The sequence below is a fragment of the Palaemon carinicauda genome, chromosome 35, assembly GCF_036898095.1.
Source record: "Palaemon carinicauda isolate YSFRI2023 chromosome 35, ASM3689809v2, whole genome shotgun sequence".
In the NCBI taxonomy this organism is placed as follows: domain Eukaryota; kingdom Metazoa; phylum Arthropoda; class Malacostraca; order Decapoda; family Palaemonidae; genus Palaemon; species Palaemon carinicauda.
The window spans coordinates 12364684-12386855 of record NC_090759.1 but is presented as its reverse complement, the minus strand read 5'-3'; the positions used below and the strand labels follow the sequence as shown (position 1 = coordinate 12386855).

At 37.3% G+C, this 22172-nt stretch overlaps 1 protein-coding gene across 1 annotated transcript in view; it reads right to left on the bottom strand.

Annotated features, from left to right (window-relative positions):
- Window positions 1–303: 303 nt before the first annotated feature.
- Window positions 304–22172, bottom strand: part of LOC137627621 (uncharacterized) — a 52502-nt gene continuing 30633 nt past the window's right edge. Inside the window, exons 2-4 of the mRNA XM_068358718.1 lie at window positions 5044–5222; window positions 4251–4432; window positions 304–3250 (exon numbers count right to left, since the gene is read on the bottom strand). Of these exons, the coding sequence (XP_068214819.1) occupies window positions 1912–3250; window positions 4251–4432; window positions 5044–5222 (1700 nt within the window). The 3' untranslated portion in view covers window positions 304–1911. The remainder of the gene's footprint in view (window positions 3251–4250; window positions 4433–5043; window positions 5223–22172) is intronic.

Here is a 22172-nt window from a genome sequence, read left to right as displayed (position 1 = left end):
ATATTGAGGATATGTAAAGACAAAATTTACCATGTATATGGATGAGAGAGAGAGAGAGAGAGAGAGAGAGAGAGAGAGAGAGAGAGAGAGAGAGAGAGAGAGAGAGAGAGAGAGAGAAATATATACTTAATATGAATTGACCAACCAGAAATGAATCCGGAAATTATGACATGCCGGTAATTGGATTCGATATCGTAAAACATAAATATAACTGGTTCCTAATTGAACATTCAACGGTTTATTCACCTGTTTATTTCTTTACTTATATATTTATATGCAATTGACATAATTCATTTACTCAAAGTTGAGATTATTTAGAAAAAAAAAAAAACTTTCATTTCTGTTCATTGAACATAATGTAAATTTCATTTTAAGATTTTTTCCTGGTTTTTAACATTTTTGCACTTCCTCTAGTAATTAACAGGTTCATCAAAGTTGAATTTGGTGACTGTTAATTTCTGTTCTCGAGGTAGTTTTTTTTTTCTGATATAAACGGCATATAATGAGAATGACAGATAATAGATGGGCATTAAGAATAACAGAAGGGGTCCATAGAGATTACAAATGAAGCAGAAGGGAGAGAAGACAATGGATTGATAACCTATGACATAGAAAGACCACAAACAGACGCGTTTAAGGACATGTTTGAGGCCTTTGTCCTGCAGTGGAGTAGTTAATACTGCTGATGGTAATATGAATATAGAAAAGCGCCCAGAAAGTGATGCTGGCGTAGGTAATATCAGCAACTGAGAAAGAGATTCTTCTTCTTTTCCTTCTCCTCTTTCTCCAGAGCGTCCTAATCACATAACCAGAACAACGAACACTGGAGAGTGCATCTTATAATAAGCTTATTTAAAAAAAAAGGAAAATTGAGGAATAGCGTCAGGTCACGTTAATTTTATCATTAGGGCCTACAATTATACATAAAGTAACTTTATTTCCTAAGTTTCTTTTTCAAACAGTTGTTTACAAATATATTCTTTTTTATTCATGGCTCGTGAGTAGCAGAGACAAGGGACAGAACAATGTCCATGAGACTGACCACGTTTACGATCAGTGCCCCCCTTTTCATCGAGCTAGGGGTCAGAAAATGGCTACTGATGACTCAACAGTTAGATCTATAGGCTCCCCTTACCTCCTAGTTCACAAGTACAGTGAGGTTGCAGACACGGCTAGAAACTATCAAGCTTAAGCGGAGCTCGAACTCCTATCCAACAGATTGCAAGGCAGTGAATTGTGAAGGATTTAACTTTTAGTAAATAATGTTTTTTTTATTATTATTATTCTTTGTGAGCATATTAATCAAGAAAATAGATTTCTAACCTAGGATTTGCTGTCATGATATGCTTACAAAAATGTAATTGCACTTCGGCACTTTTCTAACTCGAATGTCTTATTTCTACGAAAATATATTTAGCCTTTGGTTTGCTAAAGCCATTATGTAATAAAAGATGCCAATAACATCTAGAATATTCAGATTAGCAAGACACATAGCTAGTAGAAAGACCTGATAATTTTATGAAAATGTCTTATTGTTTTGACATTTAGCACAATCTCCGATGAGTTTTAACATTGAACACTTTTGACGATGTAGAGTAAATCGCTTTGAGGTTTAAAATGTATCAAATTGCAGCTTTGAGAGATTTCTTTGCATTTATTATTATTACATATTCAGGGAAAATGTCTTCTCTTGATTGCACAATACCAGAGTGCTTTCAGTGACCGTACTCTACGTAGCAACTTCATTATACCTTAAAACCAAAAGTTTTAAATAAAACAGCATTCTTAGCTAAAGGTTTGTTCACTTCAGTGTACAAGCTATTCATTCTCAAATAAAAGGTTAGAGAGTGGTGCTAAACCTATAAGCTATACATTAGCCTTAAATGTAAATTTTGAGCGTATAAAAAGTCACTAATGGAAGGCACAACACATAATGAAAAGAGGAACGAGTAGAAGCAGCGTCAGGTAAACGTAGACCCTAGGTTCACACTGCGTGTCAAGAACGTAGGAGTGGTTCCAATCATCCTCTTCAGGCACTTCGACTACTGCCTGTTCGTTAGACCAGAAGCTCAATGGCATCGAACAGTCAGTGGAGTTGGTGCAGACCTTCTCCGTGTACTGTGTGTCATAGACCACCCTGTCCATCGTTAGGTTGAAGAATAAATCGTTGGCGTAGATTTCGTTGTCACTAGAGAAGACGAAGTAATACGTCCCCGTGATGGGTATGTCATAAGTTATTTTGTTTAGACCCATGTTCTTGAAGTGGCATTTTCTAAAGGACACAAGAGGAAGCGTAAATATCACACCTTCGCAACTGGCTAGGGCTTCTTCGCTACTGGAGTAGGAAGACCTGTGCTCTTCATTTGATCGGTCATTAAGGGTCGTTTGATTAAACTTTCCTCTTTCAAATTTCAGACCTTCTGGGTAGAATACTTGGCCCCCAACGGTCCTTTCCACTGATGCCACATTGACCTCCCCGTCTGTCTTGGGATCTTGCAGGACATCCAAAATGTCACCACCATCCAAATCTTCAAATGCACCACCAGATTCGTCATCCTCAGCAAATCTTTTTAACCTTGAAGATATTTCCTCGTCTTCTCTGGGCAAGACTACTTCTGTAATGTTCTGGTTCTGCCGGCGACCTCCATTTCTTTGTTTTTTACGTTCGCGCTGTTTTCTTTTGCCTTTCCGATCCCGATTTTTCAATCTTTTATCCCTGTCATCCTTCAATATCCCGCTAACTATTTTGAATCCGTCCACTGTGATATTTGTCGTATGATTTACATCTTCACGATCACCAGCTCGAGTCTTGTTGGAATTTGTCATGTCAATTTGCAAAGATTTATTGGCACCATTGGTTTTTACATCAGCTTCCTGTTCAATGAGCTGACCAGGAAAGGCATAATCTTGATCTTTGCCTTCAGAATGGAGCATCTTAAGAATTTCCTTCTTATCTTTGCTTATTGCAATGGCTTTTCTGAGAAGCTGAGCAATGTTTTGCCGCCTCTCCTCTGAATGATGCTCATTCCCTGTTGGGTAGGCTGCTTTGTTTACGCTCTCCTCTTCATCTCTGTTACGATCATGCCTGTTAGCTTCTTTTCTTAAGAGCTGGTCTCTTATCCTCATTCGCTCTTCACTGATAATATCATCATCTTCTGCCATATCTTCAGCGGAGTCCTCCTCGCCAATCCAGGCGCAACGGCGAAGGTTTTCCACTCCACGTAGAATCAACAGCTGGCCACCGTCCCATCTGAAAGAATCCATGTGGTTAGCTTTGAGATGCTGAAGTTCATATTTGCTACTTTTGGCAGAAAAGGTAACACAATACCTGGTTGTGGCAATGTACTTTAAAGAAGTTTTATAAACTGTAAATTATATTTTGGATTTAGAGCAATTAATGGCTTGGCAATTTGCCTTCTAGCCATGAGAATTATATTACCAGGGAATTAATGCAGTGACACAAGATGTAAACTTTAAGAAAAGTAGGAAGATACATGTCAAATTATCTTAAACTTGTCTTAATTTATAAATCTATGGGATTTAGTTCAGTCAATATTATCGTGGTTATTATTCAATTATTAGTAGTAGCAGTTTAGATAGATTTATGAATGTTTGTGCTCTACTTGCATGAAGAAATTTTATGATAATATTAATTTGAAAAACACAAAATCTTTAAATACTTATCATAGAGCTAAGTGATGATAATGTCTTTTGGTCACTCCTAAGTGCTAACACAATTTTTTAACATAAAAATTTATTAGTTCATGACTTTTTTAGATCAAGTATCTGGCTGAAAGGAAAGTTCAATATAATGGTAGCTCAGTCTCCCACCTTTCTTGATGCCTGGGGAAAAAAAAAGGTGAATGGAAAAGAAGGTCTGTCTGGACCTCAAGAAGGAAGGAAATGACAGGCTTTCAGCCTCACGAATGATGCAAACCATTGGGAATGAATGGAAATAGTCTGAAAAAGAATGCCAAAGCTCTATTATAGCAAGTGGAAAGAACAAGCAACTGGGAACTCATTCCCCATGAAGAGTGTAATCCTATCGCCATGATTTAATTTTATGAAATTTGGCCATATAACGAGGTACTAATCTCTGAAAGGCCATTCAGCTCCCTGGCTCAATTGGGGGACATCTCTGCATTTGCAATATGAAGTAAAATTTAAAAGAGGTTGGGCAGCAAGGTGAAAAAAGGAAAGCAGGAATGAAGACATGGCAGGCTGTTTGATCATGGGGCATTAGCACTCACCTTGCACAGGAGGAGATGGTGACTGTCGAACCCTGAAGGAGATGAAAACCCCAGTACTCCTTCACATCATCCTTCATTTTCATTGTGTGCAGCATCACATGGCGCCGGCGCTCTCTGCCGACGCCAGGAAACCCTTGTGATAAGTAGGTGTTGAAGCTGCCATTCATGTGCGTGGTTTGAGCCTGATGATGAGGAATGGAAGGTCAGGAAATGTTCTCCAAGAGGGTATTGTAATCTGTTATATATTTCTGAAGCACTTGCATGTTATAAAGTCATGCCTGATTCTCAATTCTGTTTGTGAAATATATAGATTTTTGTTTTACTGGCTACGTGTCCATCACAGATTGGTTACGGGATTGATGCAGTAATGAAAATCACAGTTATGAAATTTATTTTTTCTCATAATTGAGTAAGCAATGCTGTGATTGAAAACTGTTTACAATGTAAAGATTGTCATTGGTACAAGTAAAACAGATAATGAAAATCAGAATTATGAAATTTAATCTTTCTCATATAATTGAGTAAGCAATGCTGTGATTGAAAATTTTTGACAATGTAAGGATTGTCATTAGTACCAGTACTACAGGCACCACCAGTAGTTAATAATTGTATTCTAATATTTGGAAAAAAAAAATGGAAAATTCACAACGATAATATTACTCAGAAATATCTAATTCTCAGCAATGATAATGATTAATATTATCTAATACCTAGCTTTATTACTATCATGTATACTAAGAGTTACAAAAATTTTCAGTAGCAAAATGCATTCTAAAACAGCTCAACATCCTACCTGGCACCACACGCCGGAAACATGCCTATTGAGGAGCCTCTGGTCCGTGGGCATCATAGGGTAGTGCCCCGGAGGATAGAGAACCAGCCTCACATAGAGGGGAATGGTGATGAGGACGGCTGGGATCACCAGGGCGAAGATGCATAGTCGCAGCACACGTCGAGGCCCTTGCAGGAGACCTGGAATAAAAGAGAAGAAAAATGTAGTGTAAGGATGGTGCTGGCCCTGTGTGAAACTTACAACCTTACCTGGTTGGTGCAAGTCTTAAGAAGTTCTAAAGACTGGTGTCTACTTAGTTGGTAAACACCTAGAAGGTTGACAGTTAGTGCTTCCTTTGTTTTAAAGAAGAAAATCAAGAAGATAAATGCATTTTTTACATAGATTAAGGTTGTCTTTGAAGATTAAAATTAAGAATCACGAAGCTGCAATGGTGAATTAACCTTAGTAAAAGAATGGCTTGGTGCTGCAAAACCCAGAAAGGTTGTGAAATAGGTTGGGTTAAGAACGCATTGGGTAATGCAATTTAGGAAAGAAAGACTTGATCTATAACTTATCCAGAGTTCATTGATAAGGGGCTTAGTAAAATAAAGATGTGCATGTACTCAATTATTCACCGTATATGTGTAAAAAGGCGAATAGCAATTCCAGTACACTTCATAATTACACCATCCTTGTGGCTTGGGCGACCATATGTCTATTTTCTGAGTCATCAGCAGTCATTGCCTGACCCTCTCTGGTCCTAGCTTTGGTGGAGATGGTCCTTGGATGATGATCATATGTATATGTAGGTAGTAGGTTGGCCAGGGCACCAGCCACCCAATGAGATACTACCACTAGAGTTATGGGGTCCTTTGACTGGCCAGACAGTACTACATTGGATCCTTCTCTCTGGTTACGGTTCACTTTCCCTTTGCCTACACATACATCAAATAGTCTGGCATATTCTTTACAGATTCTCCTCTGTCCTCATACACCTGACAACACTAATATAACCAAACAATTCATCTTCACTTAAGGGGTTAACTACTGCACTGTAATTGTGTAGTGGGCACTCTCCTCTTGGTAGTGGTAGAAGAGACGTTAGCTATGGTGAGCAGTTTCTCTAGGAGAAGGACATTCCAAAATCAAACCATTGTTCTTTAGTCCTGGGTAGTGCCATAGCCTCTCTACCATGGTCCTCCACTGTCTTTGGTTAGAGTTCTCTTGCTTGAGGGTACACTTGGGCACACTATTTTATCTAATTTCTCTTCCTGTTGTTTTGTTAAAGTTTTTATAGTTTATATAGGAAATATTTATTTCCATGTTGTTACTGTTCTTAAGATATTTTTATTTTTCCTCGTTTCCTTTCCTCACTTGGCTATTTCCCTTGTTGGGTCCCTTAGGATTATAGCATCCTGCTTTTCCAACTAGGGTTGTAGCTTAGCTAGAAATAATAATAATAAAATATGGTCAGTCTCTCTGCCATTCATGAGTGACCTTCAAGCTAATACGAGCCTTGCTTTAATCTTTGCTGTAGTTAGGGTGCTGACTATCTTTGTATCGTTTATTAGGGTTTCTTTTGTGAAAGAAGGAGCTTTACTTGAAATCCATTCTTCTCTTGAATCAAAGTGTTCTCCTTTCATTTATTAGAAAGGTGTTTAATGACCTCACTGGTCCAAATGCTTGGCTTTTAACCTAAATCTTATTGTCGAAACTAATCTGTTTCTTAGTATAGCTTATAGACTATTTAATACTTGGTACCTCTCACTTGGGGAATGAAAATAAAGTCTCTCTCTCTCTCTGATATGGTACCCAAACTACCAAAAGGATATTGCACAAATAGAGAGTGTACAAAGGTCCTATACTGCTAGAATAGAAGAAGTTAAGGACCTTGACTACTGGGAAAGACTGCAATTTTTAAAACTATACAGTCTAGAAAGGAGAAGAGAACGCTACATGATAATACAAGCATGGAAGCAAATAGAAGGAATTACTGAAAACATCATGGAGCTAAAAATATCAGAAAGAGCAAGCCGAGGTAGATTAATAGTGTCAAAAAATATACCAGGAAAACTAAGGAAGGCGCACAGGACATTAATCCACTACGCACCAGCATCGATAATGCAGCGACTATTTAATGTGCTGCCAGCTCATCTAAGAAACATATCAGGAGTGAGCGTAGATGTGTTTAAGAATAAGCTCGATAAATACCTAAGATGCATCCCAGACCATCCAAGACTGGAAGATGCAAAATACACCGGAAGATGCATTAGCAACTCTCTGGTGGATATACGAGATGCCTCACACTGAGGGACCTGGGGGAACCCAAACAAAAAATAAGGCAATAAGGTAAGGCTCTCTCTCTCTCTCTCTCTCTCTCTCTCTCTCTCTCTCTCTCTCTCTCTCTCTCTCTCCCCCTCTCCCTCATAATGGTATTCAACATGGAATTATTTCTACTATAACAATAAGTCACAAAATATTATGCAATTACTTGGTTTTGTGAGAATAGTAAATACATCGCAATTTCATTATTTTCAAAACCCAATATTGCATTGAATTTCTAAAATTAATTTTGTTATCCTATTTAATTTTATACTGTGATATGTAATAAAACATCCAGACTTGTTTGGATATTGTATGCTTAAGCATTCGTTTAAATTTTTGTTCAACTACTGTAAAAATAACAATGTTTCTGAGAGGTCGGTCAATGAGATTGCTCTCTCGATATAACAGTTTGATTTCTTTGTTTAAATATGCCCAAACGACACTCCACGAGGTTGCGATCTTAATAGTAACTTTTGCCTTAGACTTATAATGTGAGACAAGTATTGTGTGTGTGTGTCCCTCCCTCTTACTTTGATGGCTGCTTTTCCGGTCCCATACAGCAGGGAAACCCCACTCTCTACAGGACCTCAAGTGTCGTTTTACATTGTTCGTTCACAGTATTTATCTTTTCAAGTCACATATTGTTCATTTACTATTAAATCGTCACTATCAAAAGACTCATGAAATTAGAAAGTCTTCAGTTTCCTCTTGAAAGCCTTAATGTCTTCAATCATTCGAATGTTTCGTGGAAGCTTATTATTTAGTCTCGGGGCCGCATATTTAAAGGCTCTGGAGCCCAAAGTGAACATAAATCTAGGTTCCAACAGTTTGAAGCCATCTGTAACTATTCTCGTGTCAACACGATTTGTTGGCTGCGCAATATGTAGCAATTCTCTTAAGTATTTTGGACGACTGGTTCTGATAACTTGGTGGGTTATTGTACATATTTTAAATTCAATTCTCGCTTTAGTTGGTAGCCAGTGTAAATCAATTAGCATAGGGGTGATCCTTTCTCTAGGTGGGACACCTTTTATCAGTCTTGCTCCTCTGTATATTATGTTTTGTAATTTCATAAGTTGGACTTTTGGTAAATTGTAGTAGATAGAGTTGCAGTAGTCAATCTTGGTAAAAACACAGTTTATCACTTGACCTGGATAGAAATTAATATTGTAATGTTTAGCTAATAAGTCAGATTTGGGACTTAAGATAAATTGCTATTCTATTGATGGAAGAAGATTAACCGTAACTTGCTCTGTATCCGCTCTCCCCGCGTGTCTCTGTAGTTTACAAGAAATAATTGTCAATTACCATTATGATTGTTCCAGTAATTTGAAAGTCAGCAAGAAACTTGTATTTCTTTTGTTATGTAAAACCAAGATTTGAAGTTATATTTCACTCGTTTAGAAGATATCTGCTCAAGTTTCTGTGAAAATTAACTTAGACAATAAATCCTCTTATGATGTAAAAGTCGTCTAATTCACCGCCTCTCATCATTTATTTTTTTAATTGCCTATACCATGTGACACTTCCCACTTTTTTTTTGTAATACATCAACCACACATTCTCAGTACATTTGTCATTCATACAGTTCATATTTGCACACTATTGCGGAAAGAAAGTGCATTTTTTATGCGAATGATTGCGAATGGCTAGAAACCAGCAAAATTGGCATCCTGGATTCATTCGTATTTGATTCATAGTTCCGTGGTACACGGCCTTAACCGGATTGGGTATACTAGTTCTCTGGTAGGCTTTCCGGGCCTACCTGTGAAACGTTTCAGGGATTTAAATGTCAACGTGAATAGGCCTCTCACGATGGCTACGGTTTATCCCAGTACGAAATTAGAGCCAATCACAGAGGGAGTTCTGCAGAGGCATGTATTGCCAACCCATGACGTCATCATCTACCTCGTACTCTTTGTTACCACTTGCCAGATCACTCTATATCACGACCCTCAAATGGTCTTTGCTCTGCCGTGGCTCACTTCGCTCGGGTTGTGGTGGCCGATGCGGTAACGCCCCTCACTGGTGAACGCCAGACTGTGGTTTGCCGCTGCAACCTCACCATCCTTGTGAGCTAAGGATGGGGGTTTTGGGGGAGCCTATAGGTCTATCTGATGAGTTATCAGCAGTCATTGCTTGGCCCTCCTTGGTCTTAGCTTGGATGGAGAGGGGGCTTGGGAGCTGATCATATGAATACATGGTCAGTATCTAGGGCATTGTCCTACTCGATAGGACAATGTCACAGTCCCTTGCCTCTGTCATTCATGAGCGGCCTTTAATCCTTTAATTGAACATAATCTCATTTCTCCTCGGTTCTTGTAAGCGGTGCATGAATGCACTGTGCACGCCAGCCACATGGCTCCCTATTAAATGTTGGTAATACTTGCCTTTGCTGAGGACAAACTCTTCCAGACTTTGCTAATATGCTGCCGGGTGTCATTTCGTCCGGAAAGTTATTTCTTTATTTACCCTTTTCCCATCAAGCTGGGCGATTGGTAGTGTGTTTGGTAGATTTACTTTATGTGTTTGTCTGTTTGTTTATTTGTCTGTTTGTTTATTTGTCTCTTTGTTAGTAACTTTACGGAAAAAACTACTAGACTGATTTATTTGAAATTTTCGCGATGGATACACTATGACACACAATAGACTCCATTAAAATTTGGATCCCATAGGGTCAAGGAGAGGTCACAGTAACCCAAACGGTCAGAAAGGATTTTTTACTAGAACCATGTCAAATATTCAGATTTACTTGGAACCAAAACCAAAATCTTCATTTTCCGGTGTCGAAAATACAATTCTATACATCAAAATGTATAATTTTTGAAGAAAGATTAGTAGGTTCAACGTTCAAGGGGTCGATTTTTCATGGTTACCAAATTTCAGAGGGCCATAACTATCCAAAGAGTACAGATACAAGCTCGGTTGATATCACTAATTGACAGAAAACCACTAATGGAGTTTTAAATGATAACCACGACCTTTGACCTTGTGACCTCGTTTACTATCATTGACTGATAATGCAACTCTACAATAACATTCAGCTCAATGGTAGTGTTTTCGCGAAGGTTCACGTGCGATAGGCAGGGATTGCCATGCCGTACAACGCTTTTTTTTTATTTTATTCCCATTTTTAGAAGGGGGAGGGGTGGCGTCTTTTAAAAGGTGGTCATATATCTTCAGTGAACCTTAACTGCAGGAGAGTCTGGTGTCTAACCCAGTTTTCATCCAGTATTGGAAATTGGGTCTCGAGAGGTTAATGCCAGCTAAAATGTTCACCTTAGGGTGATTTGTCCCGGCAAGTATTCGGAAAAATAGTCTTACTGGTTGGCAACAGTGAGTTTATTTCTTGAAGAAATCGGGGTTAGGTTCATCTGTAAGCTATTCTTTATTGGTTGTTATGAGTACATTGTATTGATTTGGTTGCTAAATCAAATGTAACTAAGTATGCAATAATCTCTCTCTCTCTCTCTCTCTCTCTCTCTCTCTCTCTCTCTCTCTCTCTCTCTCTCTCTCTTATCGTTACCTTGGGCTGTAATCTCAGAAGTCCGAGTTATTTTGGGTAAAATTATTATTCAAAACAATTATTACTCTCAGTATATCGAATATCTTGTAGCATCGAACACGTATACATAACAATATATATATGTGTATATATATATATATATATATATATATATATATATATATATATGTATTAGTGTGTATTGACAAAAAGACTGGAAATTGTAGCGGTGAATTACAAAGACAATATTATGACAGCTCTGCTTAACTGTGTGTGTTTGTATATATACACTATCTATTATGATAATCATAGATTTTCTTGAAAGGCTTGTAGCTACGAATGATAGTTTGCAATGATTAGTGTGAATATAAAACCATGGAGACATCCATCAGATTAGTTTGTGAATATGAAACGTGGCGAGGTAGAACCTTGCCTTTAGCCATTCACTTGTGACGATAGTACTCGAGGATATCATTCGAAGGTCGATTATATAATCTAATTCTTTTTTTAGATACTGAAGGTTGATGAGCATATATATTCTGAGGTATTGTAAAAGGCCGTTTGATAGTCAATTGCGAAATCTAAATGTTTTTAAGAAAACATTCGAAGGTTGATCATAAATGTAAACGTAAAGGATGTGGTGAAACACGGTTCAAAGAGTCATTAAGAGTAAGTTGTAGTAGCTTTGTAAGTAAATCCGTTGTTTTTCTTAGCGGGGGTAACGATGGATTGATTGCAAATTTTATCGTTGGTTGGATTAGTTTTAAACATTTGAAGTATTTAGTGAAAAAGTGAAGGTTGCCTTAGATCCGTGGATAAAACTTGAGTTTCTACCATTATGGGTCCTTGTTTATTATTATTATTACTATTATTATTATTATTATTATTATTATTATTATTATTATTATTAGCTAAGCTGTAACCATATATGGAAAAGCAGGATGCCACAAGCACAAGGACTCCAATAGGGAAAAATAGCCCAGTGAGAAAAGGAAATAAGGAAACTTCTAGAATAGTGTGGCTGAGTGTACTTTCAAACAAGAGAACTCTAACCCCAGACAGTAAAAGACCATTAGTAAGGCGCTGAAATGAACAAGAACCTGATGTGGACTTGGACTCTACTGACCACCAGAGATGGCAATAAATGAACCCTTTCTCAAATTTCATTTGATGGAAAGGAATATCGCTTATTTATCTTAGCAACAAAAAGGAACCAATTGCGGAGAATTGTTATTTATTATAGATATTAAAATTGTAATGTGTTCGAAATGGTATTAGTACGTGAATGGGGTTATTTTTTGTTTAGGTTATTAGATGGATATATACAGTATAGATAATCTACTTATTTGTAACCTTTTGACTAATGATATAAAGGTTTGAAGGTTGTTCACGAATGGCAGAAGCAAGGGAGAGTGATAGTGCCCCAATAAGCAGGACAATTCCCTACAGACTGACCATGTATACACATGATTATCACCCAAGCTAGCTCATGGGAGGGCCAGGCAATGGCTGATAATGACTCATTAGGTTGAACTATAGGCTCCCCCCCAAACCCCTCTATCCGTAACTCACAATGATGGTATGGTTGCGGACAGCAAGAAACCATCGAGCTTGAGCGGAACTCGAACCCCAGTCCGGCGATCGTCTGACAAGGACGTTTCCAGTAGGCCACCACAACCACAAAACATTAGATAAATGTCAGTGCAAAGTCATCAAGGTGTCAAGACAAGGGGATAATGAAGGCAACCTTGAAAAGAATTTAAGCATTAGCAGTCATAAATATTTGATAGGGACGACTCTCTCTCTCTCTCTCTCTCTCTCTCTCTCTCTCTCTCTCTCTCTCTCTCTCTCTCTCTCTCTCTCTCTCTCTTTGCAGAGCTAAAGGTGTCTAATTTTTATTTTACCTATTTCCTTTCTTTTGAAATTTCTCTTTCTGAGTAACTTTAATTTTAGACTGCTATTGTTTCTAAGGTTGATCTGATAAAAGCTAGACCAGAAGTTTAGCAGAGGCTTTGAAGGAGAACATTCGTTGCCTGAAAATTTCTCTTGATATCAAACATTTTACATTAAAATTATCTCCGGGTACGAGCTGGATATACAGCAGTCAAAATAATGAGGAAGATCTCTTCTTTAGATCTTGATATACAACGCTTGCTAGGTAGAAGCCAAGTGCTTAGAGGAGAGGCGGGACTAATCTGGCTCAAGATCACTGGGCGACGCCGATTGGCGATAAATAAATCGGAAGGCATCTTAAACAAAGGGGAAATATTCGTCTGATCTCTCTCTCTCTCTCTCTCTCTCTCTCTCTCTCTCTCTCTCTCTCTCTCTCTCGTATAGAATTATTCTGTCTTAGTATTTTCATTATCTAACGCATGCTGTGAAATTGAAGTATGATTTCATGTTTTTGCTCCGGTTGAGGGTTTTTTTTTTCGTTTTCAAGGTTGTCTTTACAATGTACCATCTAATTTTTTCATTGATTCCTTCAGTTATATACCTATTATAGGCATATATTAATAGAATAATTAGCCTTTAAATGGGCTCCATGCTTAGGTGAGCCAGTATTGCCATATAAAGATAAATCGATTAACTAACACAAAGTTACGCCACGTGACCCAAAGGGACTCCTGATTTCTCCACCACTCACAACTGATTAGATCACAAATTTTCTTCATAAATGTACGTATAGGCCAAAGGAAACTATTACTACTGTGTATTAAGATAGTCTCTATCGATTTGTTCTAGAGGTTTTTCGCCCATTGCCCATCTCTCATATGTCAATTTATATATATGTATATATATATTTATATATACAGTATATATATATATATATATATATATATATATATATATATATATATATATATGTACAGTATATATATATATATATATATATATATATATATATATATATATATGTATATATATATATATATATATATATCCTTTTCTATGTGCTGATAAGGTTGAGTCCTCTCTCTCTCTCTCTCTCTCTCTCTCTCTCTCTCTCTCTCTCTCTCTCTCTCTCTCTCTCTCTCTCTCTCTCTCTGTTGCTTCTGATCATGTTACCTAACTATTACAACGTCTGTACACCAGTGAATATTAGCAAGTTCAGAGCAAGGATTATTATAGGTTACTTCATTAGGTTTGAAAATAAACCTAATTGAGTGAAAAATCGAACAGAAATTTGTTAGAATCTTATAGGTTCATTTGCATTTACAATTCATACTTCCAGCCCGGGCGTTTTTCTTAACGTTGGCAAAAACCTGACCCATTTTGCCAGTTGTTATTATTATTATTGTTATTATTATTATTATTATTATTATTATTATTATTATTATTATTATTATTATTATTATTATTATCTAAGCTACGACCCTAGTTTGAAAAGCAGAATGCTACAAACCCAAGCGCTACAACAAGGAAAATAGCCCAGCGAACAAAGGTAATAAGTAAATTACATGAGAAGTAATGAACAAATAGAATAGTATTTTAATAACAGTAGCAACATCAAAATAACATCATCATTCGCCTATATATCAATTGAGATTTTTATATATATTTTTTTGGACGCAGGCGCTGAGACTATTGACTACGGACTATGGACTATCTCTTGCTGAGAGATTGTTGGCAATGAGAGGGAGTGTCTTTTTGTTGGCTGTGAGATGTAGCTTTTAGGAGAGGGATTATTGCCAGTGAGATGTCTTCTCTTCCTGAGAGATAATTTCCTAAAATTATTATGGTTTTTCTCTTTAGTTTGCCTCTTTTTACGGGGATGGCTAGAGATAAAAAGGCTATTGGTAGTCGCCCCCTTTCCCATGCCATGTGAACAAGTTGTGAAATGATCTTCGTAAGCCGGTTGTTTAATTGGTGGAAGTGTTTTTATGTTGAATAAGCTGACATAAGTCTGTTTTTATTTTGTATATATGAAAGATATATTATTTCAATGTTGTTACTATTCTTAAAAATTTCATTTTAATTTTTCATTACTTCTCTTTTAGTTTATTTATTTCCTTTTTTTTTTTCCTTTCTCCACTGGGCTATTTTTCCTGTTGGAGCCCTAGAGCGTATAGCATCCTGCTTTTCTAACTAGGGCTATAGCTTAGATAATAAATGATAATAATATAAAGTTTGGCGTCCTCAGGAAATGATAACGTGTAGAACAAGGTTTATGGAATAAATTCTATAGGTCTTTGTGTGGAGATTTGGAATGAAATAATCATTTATTTTCGTATGGCTGGATGCACTAAGATCTGGAACTCAATATTGTGTTCTCAGAAACGGGTTTACCTTTGTTCTCTTGATATGGATTTGATGTTTTAATTCTAAATAAGTGTTTTTATCCTTTTAAGTTTTTTGCAGCTAATTTATTTTTCATAATTCCTTTGTTCATTTATTTCGAAATATATTTTATTTACTTTCATGGCTGTTCTTGAATTAAGTTCTTCAAAATATTTTTAATGGGTCATTGATCTCTCACTCAAGAAGTTTTGAGCTTATAATGTAACGTACGCGTTAATCCTTTTTAATTGTTTGATTATTTCACTGTTGATTTAACGAGGATATTTTATTTGAGTAATTAAGTAACATCTTTCAACAGAGAGAGAGAGAGAGAGAGAGAGAGAGAGAGAGAGAGAGAGAGAGAGAGAGAGAGAGAGAGAGAGAGAGGGAGAAACCTCTTATTCAAGTTTTTTGCAGTTGTTTGTGGAGCAAGGCCGATAGTCGTCACCCAGAGAGAATCCTTAGCTATTTCTAGTCGGCTATCGCCATATCACCTATGCAAAAGGAGGCTATTTTTTTTTTCGGTTCGGACTCTGTGTCGGCTTGAGGGGACTTCGCAGGGGGTGCCATCAGTTGTGAGATATTGTCGCTAGAGTTGTTGGCTGTTGGGTCCTTTGACTGGCCAGACAATACTACATGGGAGCCCTCTTTCTGTTTACGGTTTGCCTACACATAAACAGAAGAGCCTGGCCTATTCTTTACCCATTCTCCTCTTTCCTCATGCACCGGACAGCACTGAGCTAACCGAAAAATTCTTCACTCATGGGGTCATCGACTGCACTGTAATTGATCAGTGTCTATTTTCCACTTGGTAAGGGCATAAGAGACTCTTTAGCTATGGTAAGCAACTCTTCTAGGTGGGCACCCAAAATCAAACCATTGTTCTCTAGTCTTGGGTGGTGCCATAGCTTTTGTGCCATGACCTTCCACTCTCTTGGGGTATAGTTTTCTTGCTTAAGGATACGCTCAGGTACACTATAATATCTGTTTCTTTATTTCCTTTCCTCAATGGTCTATTTTCCCTTTTGGAATACTTGGGCTTTAAGGATCCTGCTTTTCCACCTAGGGTTGTAGCTTAGCTAGTAATAGTAATAATAATTACTTATGACGGTTTGCAGCATCGTTTTAATTCTTCTACGATAGCTGATTTCCATCGTCCTTTCTGTCCTCCAGCTGTCCAAACTCATAAATTTTGTCTTTATTGTGCAACTTCGGGCTTTATTTTCTCAGTTACGCCTCGATGTTAAATGGCATTCCCAATCCCAGCGCAGGGCCATATAACCCTGTTTAATCAATCCAATCCATATCTGGTTGAGTGCATGAGGCCTTTTGATTTGTAACAAGTGATTGTATTTTGAGAGCGGTACGAATGTAAATCATATCATGGCGGCAAGAGAGATTTCCAGCTAAATAATATCCTTGCAACATAGTTATATTTTTGTGGAAATTATATCTCTGTCATTACGGAAATCTATATGGCTAAAGAATTATTTGGCTATGAATTCACGAGCTTCCTTCATTTCAATCATCATTGTGTTGGAAAGGTGGGGATGGACTTCCCTATTGATATACATGGAAATGAAAATATACATCCATCAGATTCTGCTGTAGAGAAATGCGACACCCAATATTTCCATGGATGTAGATGCAGTCATTAGCTCCCTTCAAATATAAAGTGTATGTGGATGTGGATACCAGCCTTAATTTGCCTTTAGGGTTGTGGTGACCTATTGGAAACGTTCCTGCCTGGCGATCTGGCGGGCTGGGCTCGAGTCCCGTTCAAGCTCCATAATTTCTTTGCTGCCTAATACTTGCTGAGTCATCAGCAGCCGATTTATCGCCTTATCTCTGGTCTTAGTTTGGTTGGAGAGGTGGCTTGAGCGCTGATCATATGTATATATGGCCAGCCTTTAGGGTATTGTCCTGTTAGCTTGGTCACTGCCCGTTGCCTCTGCCTTTCACAACTGGCCTCTAAACCTTAAAGCTATGATTTTAAGTAATAGATCGCAAAAGTTGTTGTTGATGGACAACATAGTGAGTATAAGAATGTAATATCTGGTGTTCCTCAGGACAGTGTTCTTGGCCCATTACTTTTCATACTATATACACATGACACGTGGTTTGGCCTAGAAAACAAGCTCGTTGCATTTGCAGATGATGCTGCTCTCTTTGCATCTATTCCATCCCCTGAATGTAGGCCTAGGGTTGCTGAATCCCTTTATGGAGATATAGCTGAAATTAGTGCATGGTGCAAATTATGGGGCATGAAGTTGAATCCTAACAAAACTCAATATATGATTATAAGTAGGTTGATGACAGTGGCTCCTAAGCATCCGGATCTCAGCATTGATGAGTTTTCTCCAACTCTGTATGATTTAAAATTTAAGGTCTTATCTTTGACAGAAAATTTACTTTTGAGAAACACATTGTCTGTGTCTTCTTCAATTGCACAAAAATTTACTTACTGGAAAAGTCTTTTGAGTTTTTCAGTGATCAATCTATTCTGAAGTGTTTTATTCTTTCATCCTACCTTGTTTCAAGTATCGTTCTGTCTGGTCTTCAGCTATTGATTCTCATCTCACTTTGTTGGACAGGAACTTAAGGTCTATTAAATTTCTTATTCCGGATCTTGATATTAATCTCTGGCACCATCGTTCAATTAATTCATTATGCATGTTACATAAGATTTTTCAAAATTCTGACCATCCTTTACATTCAGATCTTCTGGGACAGTACCACCTTGTTCGTAATACAAGGTATGCAGTTAATTCTAATAATCAGGCCTTTTCCATCATGAGGGTCAATACTACACACTATTCTTGAAGTTTAATTCCAGCTGAGAACAAGTAGAATGACCTTCATAATCAGGTAGTTGAATCTGTGGAACTTCAAAACTTCAAACTTGCAGCAAATGTTTTTATGTTGAACATAGTCACATAAGGCTCTTTTCATAGTTTATATATCATAGATCTGTTTTAATGTTTTTACTGTTCTTAAAGTATTTCATTTTAATTTTTCAATACTTCCCATATAGTTTATTTATTTTCTTATTTCCTTTCCTCACTGGGCTATTTTTGCCTGTTGGAGTAAGAGGGATTATAGCATCATGCTTTTCCAACTAGTGTTTTAGTTTGGCTAGTAATCATCATCATCATCATCATCATCATCCTCATCGTAATAATAGTAATAATCTGGAACTGATTACTTAAATGTTGAAATGTGTGAAATAAAGGGCTCGAGTCCTGTTAAGCTAATAATTGATTTGTTGAATGATCTTGTACCCTGGTCTACTTCCTGTTTCCATTTTGCATAGACAACATTGTACTTAGTGATTCTGAATATTTTGGGATATTAGGTGTCACTTCCGGCTCCAAACTATTTTTTGCACGAAATATGGCTTTGCAGCAGTTACCTAACTGTTTTGAAGCTTGTTAATTTGTCGTTTTCCACCCCGCCCCTTAAAGATAAATGCTGTATGGGCAACATTATGGATAAGATGGTCAATCCAAGACTTTTATGGTACAGTTGGACACAGGAGTTCCTGGCACACCTTGCTCCAATGAAGTGCACCTTCTTACGTCCTTACTGCACGAGTTCCTGTGTGTAGCCCTGACCGCCTCCTTTCTAATATTTTCCTAAGTTTGTGGTAGCATGATGGAAACGTCCCGGGCTGGCATTCTGTCAGACTCAGGTTCGAGCCCCGCTCGAGCTCGATAGTTTCTTGTGGTGTCTGCAACCTCACCATCCTTGTGAGCTAAGGATGGGGGTTTTGGGGGAGCCTATAGGTCTACCTGCTGATTCAGCAGCCATTGTCTGGCCCTTCCTGGTCTTAGCTTGGGTGGAAAGGGGCCTTGGGTGCTGATCATATCTATATATGGTAATTTTCTAGGGCATTATCTTAGACATTGTCACTGACCCTTGCCTCTGCCATTCATGAGCGGCCTTTAAAGCTTTAAATCTGTTTGGTTACTCGCCGTGCAGTAATGGTGTGACAGGATACACTTCCCTAGAGGTAGGTGTCCCTGGAACTTCTGTGTCCATGTGTACATAGAAAATAGGAAGTACTCTCGCTGCCGGAAAATTAGGTATTCTATATTGGCTACCTCATTCTGTAAACTGATTTTATTCTAAAATTCAGCGATTTTTTTAAATGCTTTGATATAACAAAACGTTCTGTGTTTTAAGATTAGGATCCGAGTGTCAATAACAACACCTGTATTTATTCATTTTTTATCGACTAGTAACTTACAAGTAATGTATACTGAGAATGAATGAAATTGATATTTCAGTAGTTTTAACTGTATCCGAGTGAATTGGTCTTAAAATGCTGTTTTCATTGTGATGGTACCAGTCATAGGCACACGTGTGAATTTATCCGTTTTATTCCAGCTGTGACCAAATTGCGGAATGATCTTCCTAATCTGGTAATGGAATCGGTGGAGCTTTGAGAGTTATTTATTTATTTTTTTTTTTTTTGTGTAAATTCTGTTTTGTTGAACAGGTTGACTTAACTCTCGTTTTATAGTTTATATAGGACTGATCTATTTTAGCGTTGTTACTGATCTTGAAATATGTGATTAATTTTTATTAATTGGTAATACTGTATTAGTTTCTTTGCTATTTATATTTTCCCTTACTGGGCTGCTTTCTCTGTTGGAGCCCTTGGGCTAGTAGCATTCTAAACAGTGTTGTAGCTTGGCTAGTAATAATGATAATATGCGTACTTGTGATTGTCCTAGTCATAGGTGCAAATGTTAACTTGTCTGAGGTATTATTTTCCTCGGCATTGTTCTGGAAGTGGCAATAGTTGCCAAACGAACTCCTCAAGAGCAGGGCTCTAAGGCGTCGACCCTCGATGCCCTGCTCTGTCACGTGCAGGATCCGTGGACCCAATATGCGTCTCAGCTAAACTTCATGAGTGAAGCTCGCTTTTTTTCCCTTAGCCCCCTTCCTCGCTTGCCGGTCCCATTTGATATTTTTCACCTCCTTCCAAATATAATTTTCATGAATGCCCTTTGTTAGTCTAGACTCTAGAATAAAAACACATTGTTCCCTGAAATTCCTCGCTAATAAGATGAACAAGATTAATTTTCACATATAATATTCAATAGGTCGAGATTCAGAGCAGGAAGTGAAATTAGGTAAGAGTAATCACGTGATTATCATACTTCAGGCACGAGAGACCCATGAAGGTGTCTCGTTTTTTTTTTGCTACTATCTTTCATAAATCACGTGCAGGTCCACAGGCTTTCATTTGATTAAAAACAAACGAGTTATATCCTATAATGCCAATGTATTTAGAAGACTAGAGAGATAGTATATAAAAATAAGCTAGATATTGACAAAAGGTCAAATTGGTAACATGATGTGGCTGCTTTGTTGTTATCTCGTCGAGGGAGATCACAAGACTACCGGGAGGAACATTGATATAAAAAGTGTTCAGCAGATTCCTATCAAAGACAAAGAATGTACGTTACGATGATTTAGATTATTTAATATACGTTTTTCTACGTTGATTTCATTAGTTTTTTATATATAGTTTCAACTGTGAAATATTTGTAGGTTTTGTAATCTTCTGGCGCTATGAATCCGAATGATGATTTAGTACAGAATTTGTTAAAGTAAATACACACGTATGCATACAGTATCTATCTATCTATATATCTATCTGATGTTTATATGTATATCTCATTTATATTCATATACACATACATACCTTTATGTATATATTGAGAAAGGAGTTAGACAGGGAAACCCCATCTCGGGCATGCTTCGAAGTTTTTAAGAATTTAAATTGGGAAAATACAGGAATTTAATATTAATAATGAGGAATACCTTTACAATTAACATTTGAAGACGACATAGTTGATAGTGAATCATGGGAGGAATTACAAAAGAGTATAGAAGACTTGAATAGAGAAAACAGAAATGTAGGACTTGAAAATGTTATGGACTAACCTTTAGAGATTGTTAATGAATATACGTAATTAGGACTGACAGTAAGTGTTACCCCAGGAAACGAGGCCGAAATTTAAAGAAGGATAACCATGGGATGGATTATGAAATCATCGTCATCATCATCACCATCTCCTCCTACGCAAAGGGCCTCGGTTAGATTTCGCCAGTCGTCTTTATCTTGAGCTTTTAAATCAATACTTTTCCATTCATCTCGTACTTCGCGCTTCATAGTCCTCAGCCATGGAGGCCTGGACCTTCCAACTCTTCTTGTGCCTTGTGGAGCCCAGCTGAACTTTTGGTGAACTAATCTCTCTAGGGGATTGCGAAGAGCATGCCCAAACCATCTCCATCTACCTCTCATCATCGTCTCATCAACATATGGCACTCGAGTAATCTCTCTCTGCCACTCAACTCCCAATATCCTTCTGAGGGCTTTGTTCTCAAATCCACTAAATCTATTGGAGATTGTTTCATTGTCATACCATGACTCATGTCCATAGAGTAACATCGATCTCACTAAACTGATATATAGTCTGATTTTATATGTAATTTCAGGTCTTTTGATTTCCAAATTTTACTTGACATGAAATATCATTGGAAGGAAAAAGGATTAATGAGGTAGAATCATTCAAGTATTTAGGAACTATGATCTCCAATACAGGGTCTTTAGAATTATAATTTAGTGAAAGATTGAAAAAAGCAAATCAGACAATGGCTAGGTTAAGATTATGAAATGTAAAATTCCAATTTCTCTAAAAAGAAAAATATTTTAACAGATGGTCTTACCAGTGTTAACTTATGCATCAAAAACTTACAGCCTTTGAACGTAAGCTAGTTACAGCTCAAAGAGATATGGAAAAAATAATGATGGGAATAACACAGACAGAAAACGTGGATAAGAGAGCAAACTAAAGTAGAATATATTTTAACATGTAAGAAAAAGAAATGGACATGAGCAGGATATATAATGAGAAGGATAGATAATAGAGACTGCCAAAGAAGCAGGAGATGGAAGAGAAGACAATTGATTGACGAACTAAGAAAATTGGAGTGGTGACCTGGCACAGAAAGACAACAAACAGAC